The 14,953-nt window shown below is 49.1% G+C and overlaps 1 protein-coding gene across 1 annotated transcript; it reads left to right on the plus strand.

The window, feature by feature from the left end:
• Positions 1-7,106, plus strand: noto (notochord homeobox). Its single transcript, XM_041183893.1, has 3 exons — positions 1-358; positions 2,212-2,396; positions 6,939-7,106. The coding sequence occupies exons 1-3, from the start codon at positions 1-3 to the stop codon at positions 7,104-7,106; spliced, it is 711 nt and encodes a 236-aa protein (XP_041039827.1).
• The last annotated feature ends 7,847 nt before the right edge of the window (positions 7,107-14,953 follow it).

The raw sequence follows: 14,953 nt of genomic DNA on the forward strand, positions 1-14,953 counted from the left end.
ATGCAAGTGCCGGCTCTGGGTCTCGGAGGCTTCGCTTATCCAAGCCCCTTCCCCTGCGCTCCCCTCTGCTCGGACTGTACCCCCAGACCAAGCATCCGCAAGTCCTTCAGCATCGACGCTCTCCTCTCCAGCCCGGACAGCATCAGCCCCTCTCCCTCCTCGGGGAGGACCGGGCTTGGCTGCTGCTCTGGCCGGAGCTACGCCCTGGGCTCCGTTCCCCCCGGGCTGGCTCTGAGCCCCCCGATCCCGCAGCCTCTGTACCCGGGCTTGGTGCACCCCCATCCCGGCTACCCTCTGTACTATGGGGCGCCCCTGCTCTACCGGCCAAGTACCTGCAGGGCAGCTCACTGCACACAAGGTAAGATATCTCTAACCACTTGGTAAATATACGGGTATTTGCTTGTTATTTTCTTTTTTTTAAAAAAAAAACCATACCTCTGATTAACTCTTGAGTCTGAGCCCGGATTGTTCAGAGGGGTTTTAAGGGCAGATTTAACCCCAATGTTAAAAATCTTAGGGGTAGATATAAATTAAATGAACAGAGTCTGTTTACACTGGCAAGAGGGTCAGTAACCCAAGGGGCACCCATTTCAGATCATTTCCCATTGCCAAAACAGCCAAGAGGGAGATGAGGAGACACTTTATTTCCACACCACCACCCCCCCCTCCCCCCCCCAAGTTGTTATAGTCTGGCATGTCCTGCCTGAAAGGGCGGTGGATGCGGATTCAACAGGAACTTCCTAAAGGGAATTGGATCAATACCACCCCCCTCCCCAAAAGAGAAATGTTGCTCAGCTCTGGGGGTGAAGAGAGCAACATGGGGCTATTAAGAGGGAGCTGTTCCCAAGAGGTAGAGGGGCCGAATGGCCTCCTCCTGCCATTCTGTGTATGTTTCTGTCAATATTTTCTGAACATTTCTACTCTTGTTTGAGTCAATATTGGAGGGAAAAAGTATTTTGAGGAAGTGATTTGTGTGTGTGTGGGTGTGTGTATGGGTGTGTGTGTGGGTGAGTGTGGGTGAGTGTGTGTGTGGGTGAGTGTGTGGGTGAGTGTGTGTGTGGGTGTGTGTGTGGGTGAGTGTGTGTGGGTGTGTGTGGGTGAGTGTGTGTGGGTGTGTGTATGGGTGTGTGTGTGGGTGAGTGTGGGTGAGTGTGTGTGTGGGTGAGTGTGTGTGTGGGTGAGTGTGTGTGTGGGTGAGTGTGTGTGTGGGTGAGTGTGTGTGTGGGTGAGTGTGTGTGTGTGTGGGTGAGTGTGTGTGTGTGTGGGTGGGTGAGTGTGTGTGGGTGGGTGAGTGTGTGTGGGTGTGGGTGGGTGTGTGTGTAAGTGCATGTGGGTGTGGGTGGGTGAGTGTGTGTGGGTGTGGGTGGGTGTGTGTGTGAGTGTGTGTGGGTGTGTGTGTGAGTGTGTGTAAGTGTGTGTAAGTGTGTGTGGGTGTGGGTGGGTGGGTGAGTGTGTGTGGGTGAGTGTGTGGGTGGGTGAGTGTGTGTGGGTATGGGTGTGTAAGTGTGTGAGTGTGTGTGTGGGTGTGTGTGTAAGTGTGTGTGTGTGTGTGTGTGTGGGTGTGTGTGGGTGGGTGAGTGTGTGTGGGTGTGGGTGGGTGTGTGTGTAAGTGCATGTGGGTGTGGGTGGGTGAGTGTGTGTGGGTGTGGGTGGGTGTGTGTGTGAGTGTGTGTGGGTGTGTGTGTGAGTGTGTGTAAGTGTGTGTAAGTGTGTGTGGGTGTGGGTGGGTGGGTGAGTGTGTGTGGGTGAGTGTGTGGGTGGGTGAGTGTGTGTGGGTATGGGTGTGTAAGTGTGTGAGTGTGTGTGTGGGTGTGTGTGTAAGTGTGTGTGTGTGTGTGTGTGTGGGTGTGTGTGGGTGGGTGAGTGTGTGTGGGTGTGGGTGTGGGTGGGTGTGTGTGTAAGTGTGTGTGGGTGTGGGTGGGTGTGTGTGTAATTGTGTGTGTGTTTGGGTGAGTGAGTGTGTAAGTGTGTGGGTGTGTGTGTGGGTGTGTGTGTGGGTGTGTGTGTGAGTGTGTGTGTGAGTGTGTGTGTGAGTGTGTGTGTGAGTGTGTGTGTAAGTGTGTGTGTAAGTGTGTGTGTAAGTGTGTGTGTGTGGGTGTGTGTGTGTAAGGGGAGGGGGGGTGGATAATATTGAGTCTTCCATTCAGTTGGGTTTGTCAGGGCTGGATGGTGATCGTGCTTACTCGAACCAGGTCTCTGTCCTGTCCTCAGAATACCCCTTGGCCAAGCCGGGCTACACTCCTTTCAAATCGAAAGCCAGCAAGTCCAAGCGGGTCCGGACCATCTTCACCCAGGAGCAGCTGGGCCGCCTAGAGAAGGAGTTCGCTCGCCAGCAGTACATGGTGGGCTCGGAGAGGTTTCTGCTGGCGTCCACTCTGCAGCTCAATGAGTCACAGGTAAGGGGTTGGCAGGGGGGGTCCTGGGGGGGTCAGTGTGGGGGCGGGGTGGGGGGGTGGGGGAGGGTGGTGGTCCCCCAACCTGTCCGGCAGTATTAGTGGCCTCGGCGTGTTACAGCCTAGGAAGTGCCTCCGCCAGCCGTTGCAATGCCAGAAACAGGGCGGGCAATGTGCACACAGCAAGATCCCACAAATGTGGGACAATGACAATGACCCGAGTAATCTGTTTTTAGTGGCCGTTGATGAAAGGGGGGGTGGGGGGGGGGGGTTGATTTGATCTTAATTGTAAGGGGAGTGGTGCTTAGGGGGGGTTTCTTTTTGTTTTAAACTTCCCATCTCAAATGAATGATACCTGACACTGAGCTTATTATACACAGAGAAACAAGATCACAAGATAAGCCCCCGCAGTCTGCGGGGGTAACTGGGCTAGGGTGGGTAAAAAAATCACCCTCCCCAATACTGGATAACGTGTAGGTGAACATTCGGTGTAGATGGGTTGATCTGTCCTGCATCCTGTGACCAAACAGCCTCATGACAGTTCCTGTCCGGACTGACAGTCTGGACGAGTTATTGTACCCCCATTACTGCACTTAACGGAGAGGAAAGAGAAGGCAGACCATTTAGCTGAATGGTGACCACCCTTTCCATCTCCAGCTCTTACTCCTGTAATAACTTACACAGGAACATTGCGTTGTACCTATTCCTCTCAGCCTCAGAATAAATAGCAGATAAACGATTATGTTCGGCACAAGTGTCCTCCCATTCCACCTAGCTCATTACAACCTTTCAGCATATCTCACGTTTCCTTCTGCTCTCCGACACTCATCTGAAGTTATTTGAGTTTATTTGGGCTCGACTACCCACTGTGGTCACAACCCACATTCTAACCAAGCTTAGAGTAAAGAGATTTCCCCTCACTGTCCTGTTGGATTTATTATCTTGTGTTGATGCCCCCTGGTTTTGGGTTCTCCCACAAGTGGAAACATTCTCTCCTACTCTACCCTGCCCAAACCATTCACCAATTTCAAGACCTCTATCAGGACACCTCTAAATCTTCTCATTTCTAAAGGAAGGAAATAGTTCCATCATGTTCACTCCTTTCCCAAAGCTGTTATCATTCTGTTATCATTCTTATAAATCTTTCTTAAACTTCCTCCAATGTTCTATGTCTTTCATTATGCAATTAGACCTGTATCTCAACACCATTTCCCGACCTATCAGATCCTTTGACGCTCTTGCCTAAATGTAACCAATATTGAAACCTCCAATTGAACACCAAAACCTCCAAATTTGGGGAGAGACTTCCAGATTTCCACAACCCTTTGTGTGAAAAAGTGCTTCCCAACATCACACTTGAATGGTTTGGCGCTAATTTTAAGATTGTGCTCCCCTTGTTCTGAATTGCTCCCCCCACCCCCAAGGAAATAGTTCCTCTCTGGGTACCCCCACTGAATTCCACTATCATTTTTATCACCTTGTTCAGATCGCACCTCAACCTTCTAAACTCAAGAGAATGCCAACAAAGTTTAAGTAACCTGTCTCACAGTTTAACCCTGTTAGCCCCAGTGTCATTCTGATGGAGTGTCCAAAGCTGAACATGTTGCTCCAGATGGGGCCTGATCATGTCTCCATTCAACTGACCAATTCTTTCCAATTTGCATCTGAACACCGCCCCCTCCCCCTACCTTGAAATAAAGGCTAATATTCAATCAGGCTTTTTTTGATGACTTTTTATTACCTCTAAACTCACTTTTATTGATTCCTGAAAAAAAGAGACATGTCAGAGCTTTTTGTCTTGCACTCACTATAAAGGAAGTGGGCAAGTGGACTCAGCCAACCAATCAGCACTCTCTTCTCAAACAGTATAAATTGTTGTTTTCCCCTTACACTGGTATTCTTGCTAAGTGTCCTGATGAGTGCAAGATGAAAAGCTTCAACATTTCTCTCTTTTTCCAGCAAAACCCAAGGTCAGTACCACCAAACGACTATTTATTGGTTTTGTTGCACATGGGACTCACAAATTCCTTTGCTTCTCAACAGTTCCCAGCCTTATGCCATGGACCTGAGGGCACAGCCTCAGAGTAAAGGGAAGACCTTTAAGAACAGAGATGAGGAGAAACTTCTTCAGCTAGAGAGTGGTGAATCTATGGAAGTCATTGTCACAGAAGGCTGTGAAGGCCAGGTCATTGAGTGTATTTAAGAGCCAGATAGATAGGTTCTTGATTGGTCAGGAGATCAAAGGTTACGGGGAGAAGATGGGAGAATGAGGTTGAGAAACTTATCAGCCATGATTGAATGGCGGAGCAGACTCGATGGGCCAAATGGCCTAATTTCTGCTCCTATGTCTTATGGTCTTATAGTCTTATGAAGAAAATATTCCAGTTTGACTTTGAGATCCAAAGTGGATGACCTCGCACCTCCCCACATCGAACCCCATCTGCCCCAGTTTTGCCAACTCGCTTTCTTCTGTTATTTTGGAACTTTCTGCTCACCATCCACACTTCCCCTGCCTCAGGACAGTTCATCTCACTGCAACGTTCTGAATATCTCAGTGAAAAATGCATGCATGTCTCAAAGAGGCCCCTTTTACAGCTGCAGGTCTTGTTGGAGAGTATAGTTTCCTCCAGTGTTCCCTGCGCTGGATTATCTGGGGAAGCACGTGCCCTTTGCTACGCACTGCTCCAGTTTCAGCCTCGAACCAAAACTCCGCACCCTCGCTCGACTGGGATGGTTATCCAGGCTTATTCAAAACAGATCTGGGGAGGGGGGTGGTGGGAGATGGGCTGCAGATCCCTGGGCGGGCAGTGCACCCTGGTTCCCTCTCCTCGATGTGTTCAGTGGGCTCCATTAAGCAAGTGAATTGTGAGCTTTAACACGCTGTGTTGTGGGCCCTGCCCATGCTGTTTTACCGCTTTAAGAGCAGTGGGCACTGCCTAGAGTTAAACTAGTGCAGAGTTGTTTGGAAGGTCGCTGTTTTTGTCCTGGTGTCTGGGACGAGAGCTGTGATTCCTTCAGTGAAAGAGGGAAGAAAATAGAATTAAAAGAAAAGCCTGAAAATGTCGACATGCCTTCTTTAGATGAGCACTTTGTTTCAATCCATTTAATTTACCATCAGAATTAAACACGAGGATAATTCAAGGTCCCATCACAATGAGGGCAAACAGTCATAAACACAATATGTAGGGTCACAGGATCAGGATTGATAGAGGAGAAAGGCTATTTCATCCAAAAAAGCACTTAGGAGGCCACTCGGCCCCTCGAGCCTATTATACAGGATCAGAATGAGGCCATTCAGCCCCTCGAGCCTGTTACACAGGAACATAATGAGGCCATTCAGCCCCTCGAGCCTGTTACACAGGAACAGAATGAGGCCATTCACCCCCTCGAGCCTATTACACAGGAACAGGAGGAGGCCATTCAGCCCCTCGAGCCTGTTAGAGAGGAACAGGAAAAGGCCATTCAGCCCCTCGAGCCCTTTCCAACAATCAACTGGGCCACTCAGCTCCATTTACAGGCCTTTAATCCATATTCCTCAATACCCTTACCAACAAAAATCTATGGAAATCTCCAATTAATCCCACTAGCCTTTTTGTAAAAAAAGGTGCTTCCTGATTTCAATCGTGAACAGCCTAGCTCTAATTTTAAGATTATGCCCCCTTGTTCAGGATTCCCCCACCAGAGAAACTACTTTCTCGGTTTCCACCTCACACTGACATCTGGGAGATGGTCACTGACAGCCATGTCCTCTCGAGGCTGCCTGTTTGGAAGGGCAGTGGAAGAGGCGGACAGAAAGGGAAAGCTCAGCTGGCCGAGAAGCGGGCCCAGGGAGAACAGAGGCCAGCGGAATCGGGCACCTTCCCAGCCCGCTGTCTCCCTCTGCAGCAAATGTGGCAGAGGCTGTCAGGACAGAGCGAGACGCCTGGGTCACACCAGGCGGTGTTTAACACAGAGCCGACCACCATCATGCTATCAACTCTGTATTATTTTAAGAACATTTATATCACCTCTGAAGGAAGTGATGGCGTAGTGATATTGTTGCTGATTAGTACTGTTACTAATCCAGAGACCCAGGGTTTTCCCCAGGTAATGCGCTGGAGACCTGGGTTTGAATCCCACCACAGCAGATGGTGGAATTTGAATTCAACAAAAAAAATCCAGAATTAAAAGTCTAACGATGACCATGAAGCCATTGTCGATTGTTGTAAAAACCCATCTGGTTCACTAATGTCCTTTAGGGAAGGAAATCTGCTGTCCTTACCCGGTCTGGCCTACATGTGACTCCAGACCCACAGTAATGTGGTTGACTCTTAAATGCCCTCTGAACAAGGGCAATTAGGGATGGGCAATAAATGCTGGCCTAGCCAGTGATGCCCACATCCCATGAATGAATTTAAAAAAAAACACAAGGAATTGACTCATTTTAAAATTGTGGCCCTTTGTGACAGTGAAATTTTAAGAAAGCTGCATCTTGGGAAACCTGCAATTTTCTTCATCATTGCTGCGTTTTGACTTAAGTTTCTTTCCCTCCCTTCCAATCAACAGGTCAAAGTCTGGTTCCAGAACCGCAGAATCAAGTGGAGGAAACAGAGCCTTGAGCAGCAACAGGCCAAGCTGGCAAGACTGGGCATTGTGGGCACACAGTCCAGCCCAGACTCTCAGAGCGCCGAGGAGGGGCCCTGTCCTGAACCCCAACACCAGGATCAACCGTGAGGTCCCACAGGAATTGCCTCACAGACTCTCGACACGTAGCCCTCCACACCAGCCCCCCCCCCCACCCAACCCAAACCAACCCCCACCCAAGCCAACCCCCCACCCAAGCCAACCCCCCACCCAACCCAACCCAACCCAACCCCCACCCAACCCAACCCAACCCCCACCCAACCCCAACCCCCACCCAACCCAACCCCAACTCAACCCAACCCCCACCCAACCCAAACCCAACCCAACCCAACCCCCACCCAACCCAACCCAACCCAACCTCCACCCAACCCAACCCAACCCAACCCAGCCCCCACCCAACCCCCACCCAACCCAACCCAACCCAATCCCCACCCAACCCAACCCAACCCCCACCCAACCTTTTGAAGTCTGCACTATGCCGACATTGGGGGCCGTTTGCTACATCGCACCTCAGCAGCCGATACCAACCGACTTCCCACGGAGCAGGCATCAGAGCTGGGACTTCCGAGTGTTTGACTTAACTGGTGTGTTAGCGTTGTTAATATCATATTCCTGTATTGTAATATTAGTATAGATATACCTAATATATAACTGGAGTTTTAAAGAAGATGTCCTCAGCTTCTGTCCGTTTGCGTGTGTGTCAGGTCACAACGATAAAGCGCAGAAGGGAGGCCATTCGGTCCATCGTGCCTGTGCCGGCTCTTTGAAAGAGCTGTCCAATTAGGCCGCTCTCCCGATCTTGCCCCAAGAGCCTGCAAACCGTTTCCCCTTCGAGTATCTGTCAAACTGCTGTTTGAAAGCTGCTGTCGATTTCGGGCAGTGCATTCCAGATCACAACGACTTGCCGTGCGAAACAAGTTTCCTCGTGGCATCTGTTCTTTGCCAACCACCTTGAATTTGTGTCCTCTGGTTACGGACCCTCTGCCAAGGGAAACAGTTTCTTCTTATTTCGCAAAAACCCTCAGTGATTTTGAATGCAATAAAATGTCCCAAGGCACTTCATAGGAGCGCTATTAAGCCAAATTTGACAGCCAAGCTATGGAAGAAAATATGGGGCGGAATTCAACAGCCCCTTCCCTGCCGGTGGAATTTTCCATTCCCGACGGAGCGTCAAGTGGATCGTTGCATTTTACTGCCCCACCCCCAACCCCATGACTGGGCTGTAAAATTCCGCCCCTACTTCGGCCGAAGAGGTCGGTTTCAAACCGAATCTTTAAGCAGGAGAGGAAGAGAGATGGAGGGGGAGAGGTTCGGGGAAGGAATTCCAGAGCCTACAGTCTCAGCAGCTCAAGGCTGGTGGAGTGATGCAAATCGGGGATGCTCAAGAGGCCGGAATTGGAGGAGCGTAGATGCCCCCAGAGGGTTATGGAGCTGGGGGAGATAACAGAGGTAGGGAGAGGTCAGGCCATGGAAGGATTCGTAAACAAGGAATTTAAAATTAAGGTGCTGGCTCTCCCTTGAGCCGTGTAGGTCAGTGGACACGGGGTGGTGGTGGGGGAGTGCAAGTCTGGACATCAGCAGCAGAGTTTTGAATGACCCCAAATATTTGGAGGGTGGAAAATGGGAGATTGGCCAGGAGTGCATTGGAATGGTCATGTCCAGGGGTAACAAAGGTATAGATAAGCAGAGGATGAGCCGAGACAGGGGGCTGGAGATGAACAGTCTTAACAGTGACGCAGAGTTATGGTCGGGAGCTCATGTCAGTCAAATGTGACACCAAAGTTGCCAACAGATTTGTTTAATCTCAGACCAGTGGAGGAATTGAGAGAGGTGCTGGTGAGGTAGAGCTGGGTAAAAACATGTAAAAACTAACGCTGTGCTTACGGATGATGACACTGAGGGACAGTGTGTGGATGAGAAACAGGAGGGAGTCATCGAGCTGAACGATAAACTCGGCGACAGGGTATGATGGACAAACTGGACTTGCTGCTCAAAAGGAAGCAATGACCAGGGCCATCATGGCAACAGGCTGAGGGACACTGAGGGGATCTCTAGGCTTTTATCGAAGAGGGAGCCAAGCTTCAGGTGGCAACGGAAACTTTATCAAATCTCCTCTTCACCTTCTCTGCTCTACGGAGAACAGTCTCTCCACAGAGCTGAAGTCCCTCATCCTTGTTACCATCCTAGTAACTCTGCTCTGCACCCTCTCCAAGGCCTTGACACCCTCCCTAAAATACGGCATTCAGAACGACATTCCCGCTGGGGCCTAACCAGTGATTTACTCTCTGGAAACACTAATATGTAGATTATGCCAGGGTGATGATGTTTCTCCGTACACTCACGCCACATCCTTGTTCCCCTCACCCTCTCCATCAGTTCCTGCTTTTCTCCTCCGTCCTTCACTCTGCCTCCTCCCTCCTCTCCAATCTGCCTCCACCCTCAACTCCACTCTGCCTCCACCCTGACTGCCCTCATTGAGAAAGTGGAATGCTCACCAGGTAACAAGGGTGCCCTTGAATCTTAAAGTATAGTTTCAGTTTGGCTTTGGTTCGTTACTGGATAGGTGTAAAGCTTCAGTAAGGACCCAACTATCAGATCGGACCCTTTCTTGTGTATGTGGTAGTTTGAAAAGCTCCTTTGCCACAGGTGGCATTTTTACATTTATACAGTTTGTAATTAAATAAATGTTTGACAAATAAAGAATATCATGTTAAAAGCAGCCAAGTGTTGCCTCGTGATTCCAACAGCCAAGGGAGTAAAATGGAATGGTTGAGCCATTGGTTGAATGGTAGGAGTGTATCGTGCCTGTGCTCGAGAACTATCCCATTAGTCTCACTCCCTTGCTCTATCCCCATGGCCATGGAAGTTTCGCCTCTTTAATTATGCGTCCAGGACTCTTTTGAAAGTTCCACCTGAACTGCTTCCATCAGACTGTGCATTCCACATCATCATAACTCACTGTGTATTGTTCCTTCTCATCTTTCCTCTGTTTCTTTGCTAATCACCATCGACCTGTGTCCTCTCATTACCAGCCATTCTCCCACAGTAAATATCCATCTGAACTTCTCCTGATTTTGAATACCTCTTATCAAATCTCTTCCTTGCTCAAGCAGCTGTCATACAAGTTGGGTCTTATCCTTACCTCAGGGTCACCCAATTTCACCCGTGTGTCATTTGCTGAAACCTCCATTGATGCCTTTGTTACCTCTAGACTATTCCAATCTGCTCCCAACTGGTCTCACACATTCTACCCTCTGTAAACTCTGCGACATCCAAAACTCTGCTGCCTGTAACTCAACTCACAGCAAGTCCCATTCCCCTATCATCCTTGTACTCACTCACCTCGACTGGCTACCGGTCAAGCAAAATCATGATTTAAAAATTCTCATCCTTGTTTTAAAATGGTGCATGTACAGGCAGCAAGCGGTTCAAGAAGGCAGCTCACCACCACCTACTCAAGGGCAATTAAGGGATGGGCAATAAATGCTGGGCCCGGCCAGAGACGTCCACGTTCCATGAATAAAGAAGAACCCATGAACATGACTCAGGTGAGTTAAACTCAGTGTAAGTCACGACTCAGACATAAAAGCATTGTTGTGTTATTTAGCTCAGCATCATCCATTTTAGACTAATGGAAGAGGACAGATTTGGGTATTTTCTAAACGGTCAGAAATGGTGGAGGAGTAAATAAATTGCCTCCGTTCAGTGGGCAGTAAATTTGCATATTTAAGTCCCCAATTAGGGGGGCAGTTTGGAGGGCTCACTGGCATTTACCCCCCCCCCCTCCCCCCAACCACCCCTGCCATGTGGAAAAGCCTCCCAGCTTAATGGAAGTACCCACCTACTTCCAGGGTGGGGGTTAGTTTGGAGGCATTCAGAGTCGGAGGCTGCACACCCTCAAAGGGACAGTGTCCACGGATTCCCCTCCAACCCAAGGGGTCTGTCTCCTTCCCCCGCCTGAAATATTTCATTATTTTCAAACGCCTGGGGTGGGGGGGGTGGGTGGGGCAATCCCATGTTGAGGCAGCCTCGCTTGACTTGCCTCAGCAAAGCCCACCTGACCTGATGGGGTTGCCAGCCCACTAATTGGGGCTGGAGGTAGAGGGGGATCCCATCTGAGCTCAGGACCCCCATCTGATCCTGAAACCCACAGGAAACTCCTCCTGCCCTTAGAAACTTGGTCAGACCCAATCTGGAGGCGCTTGTTCAGTTCTGGGCACCGCACCTCACACAGGCTGTACAGGTCTTTTGGGGGGAGCAGGGCAGATTCACCAGAGTGATACTGGGGCTAAAACTGTTAAACTATAAGGACAGGTTGTAAAACCCGACTTGTATCCCCTCGAGATTTGAACAATGACGGACGATCTGATCAAGGTATTTAAAATCATAACTGGATTTTTTTTCCTTTATTTGCTCATGTGATGTGGGTGTCACTGGCAAGACCAGTATTTGTAGCCCATCCCTAATTGCCTTTGTACTGAATGACTTGCTTGGCCATTTCAGAGGGGCATTTAAGAGTCAACCACATTGCTGGGGGTCTGGAGTCACATTTAGACCAGGTAAAGATGGCAGATTTTCTTCCCTAAAGGGCATTAGTGAACCAGATGGGTTTTTACAACAATCAGTGAAGATTTATGGTCACTATTACCAAGGCTAGCTTTATGTTCCAAATTTATGAACAGATTTCAAATTCTGCTAGCTATCATGGTGGGATTTGAACCCATGTCCCTATAGCCTGGTACTGCAGGATTGTCTAGCCCAGTAATATCACCCCTATACCATCATGGCCCCCTTGATCAGACAGTTACAGAAGAACTACTGTCTCTATTAAGGTATCCAGAACTAGTGAAGGTTATTTTAAAATTAAAGCTAGATTTTTCAGGGGTGACCTTGGGAAGAATATTTTCACAAAAAGGGCATGGGAAATCCGGAACTCTCCGTCCCCAAAAAGGCTGTTGACTTTGGGGGTCAGTTGTTGCTCTCAAGACTGAGACTGATAGATTATTTTTGTTAGGGCATGTCGATGATCTGGGGAAAATGAAACTGAGATAAGGATCAGCCATGATCAAACGAAATGGTGGAATAGGCTTGTGGGGCTGAATGGCCTTCTCCTGTTCTCATGTTCCAAGACTCATCGAGGAGAGTGGGGAGGGGTGGGGTGGGGAGAGTGGTCAAGGAGGCAGCTCACCACCACCTTCTCAAGGGCAACTAGCGTTGGGCAATAAATGCTGGCCCAGCCAGCGATGCTCACATCCCGTGAATGAATTTTTTAAAAATTGGGCCTTATTGTGCCTGATTTTCAAGCACAAACTGGGAGCTAAACGTTCCAGTTTCCCATGCTGCAAGGCTGCCTGAAATACGCCCAATGCTATATTGGCTCCAGTGGTGTGCAAGCATCCCTGAGGCCTGCCTTAAATAGGCAGAGCCCCCACCCCCCTCCTTGTATACGCTAACAAAGGCCCTAATTCCTGGTTCAGAATCCCTCCCAGTAATTCATCTGCGGTGTAGGAAGCCCATGTCCTGCTTCCTTCCAGTTCTCTTCCATCCCAGCAGCCAAGGACCAGTGTCAGCATCATGGGCATTCTCAACGGCTGTGACTGGTTGGACGTAGACAAGACATTTCCCCTGGGCTGGTCAGTCTAAAGCCAGGGGGCATAATCTTAAGATGAGGGAAGGACCATTTAAGCCCGAGATGAGGAGGAATTTCTTCACTCAGACGGTGGTGAACCTTAGGAATTCTCTACCCCGGGTGACTGTGGGAACTCAGTCACTGAGCAGGTTGGAGACAGAAATTGATAGATTTCTGGATACTAATGACATCAAGGGCTATGTAGAAAGCGCAGGAAAGTGGTGTTGAGGTAGATGATCACCCATGGCGCAACTGAACAGAGGAGCAGGCTCGATGGGCTGAATGGCCAATTCCTGTTCCTATGTCTCCAACATGGCAGGTTTACATAGGAATTTATAACAGAAATCTAACAACGAGGGTGGAATTTATAGGGTTCGATTACTCCTGTCTTGTCCTGATCCAATCTCTAGACCCATCTCACCTAAAGACTACATATGCTTTTGGCGGCAACATCTGGGGGGATTAACTTTAGACAAAAAGAAAGGATTTGCATTTCTATAGCACCCAAATTCTTTCCAGTGAATGAAGTACTTTTCGGACACGTAGTTGTTGCTATAATGTAGGGAGCACAGTAAATTAGTGCACCGCGGATCTCCACAAACTGTAATGAAAGGAATTCCACACATTGTCTGAAAAAATGACCTGGGGCACCAGGGAGAACTCTTCCTCAAATAGACCAATGACCGTCTTATCTTCCACTTTCCTCCTACAAGGGCCGACAAGTTCTCGGTTGGATGTCTCATTCAAAAGATGGCACATCTGACCCTGCAGCACTCCCTCAGCACCAGCACTGGGAAGGGTCAGCCCTAGACTGGGCACTCAGCCTTGCCAGAGAGGGGTTTGAGCCTTTTGTTTCGGGGGGGGCGGTGGGGGGGGGGGGGTGAGAGTGCTGGGCACGGAACCCAAACCGATACCTCAGAGCCTGCAGAGTTTGGCTTGCTTAGGAAACAAGTGGGTTAAATTTAGTGAGATGAAGAGGCAAGCGAGTTCTCACAGTAAAGCCAGTGGACACCTTCCGCGCCCTTCCCCACCCTTCCCCACCCTCTGCCCCCACTTCCTCCCGCCACACCCCCCAACCCCCACCACCTCCCCCCCTCCCCACAGCCCGGATGTTTCTGCTTGACTTGTGCTAACTTTTTTCTGGTTGTGTCTCTCATCTGCTGGTCTGCTCCATGGTAATGAAACAAGATTTCCCCGTGTAAAGTGGATTACTTTAGCAGGAATGCGAGCAGCCTGGGAATTTTGAAGTTCCCCTCTTCTGAAGGCCTGCTCCTGAGTTCACCCGCTTTACCTTTCAGACGTACAAAGGCTCAGAAAGGATTTGGCAAACACTCAAGGATTTCAAAAAAGGAACGTCTTTGTGCACAAAATTAGGTAGAATTGCACAGCGTTCCGACAGCTGGGAAACAAGGCCATTCAGCCCTTCCGGGCCATGCCAGCCTCCACCTATCCTATTTTATCAAGCCCTATCAACGTATCCTCCCAGTGAAGGGACTCAAGTGCCAGAGGAAAACTTGCTTTAACTGCAGTTCTGACATATACACCACATCCATATAAAGGCTACACTTACCGTGCTATCAGTGCCAGGTCCCAGTAGTAAACAGCACCTTATGTAACAATGAAATGTCATTATGTGAAACCCTGTATTTGCTGAGCAAACAGGGCAACTAATTGAGGGATTTTTCTTTCCTCTTCTCCTGCGGAACAACTGTGACCACACTTCAAAAGTCCTTCATTGGCTGTAAAGTGCTTTGAAATGACAGTGGTCAAGTAAAGCACTTAATAAATGTAAGTCATGCTTCACTGGGGCTACAGCTTCACAGGCTTGTGGCCTCTGTCACCTTATTCAAGAGGCTGTTTTCCTTATAGTGAGCCCAAGAGGTAGATGGTGGTGTAGTGGTAATGTCACTGGACTAGTGAACCAAAAGACCCAGTCTGGAGTGTGGTTCAAATCCCATTAAGGCAATTGAAAGCTTGTTTCAGTGGTGGTGACCATGAGAAATATCATCAATTGTCATAATGCCTTTTAGGGAATGAAATCTACCATCCTTGCCTGACCTATATGTGACTCCAGACTTACAGTAATGTGGTTGACTCTGAAATGACCTAGTGAGCCATTCAGTTCAAGGGGGATGAGTAACAGCTGTTGTCCTTGCCAGTGATGTGCTGAGTTATACCATTAATGGTAGAGTTGATCTGCAGACTCTTCTTGGGTGGAAACATTAAGTTTATTTACAATATATTCAGCAGCAACTGAGGTGGTTTCCTAGTCCGTGTGGAACGTTTCATCTCCGCAACTTCAGATTCT

The sequence above is a fragment of the Carcharodon carcharias genome, chromosome 1, assembly GCF_017639515.1.
Source record: "Carcharodon carcharias isolate sCarCar2 chromosome 1, sCarCar2.pri, whole genome shotgun sequence".
NCBI classification, from domain to species: domain Eukaryota; kingdom Metazoa; phylum Chordata; class Chondrichthyes; order Lamniformes; family Lamnidae; genus Carcharodon; species Carcharodon carcharias.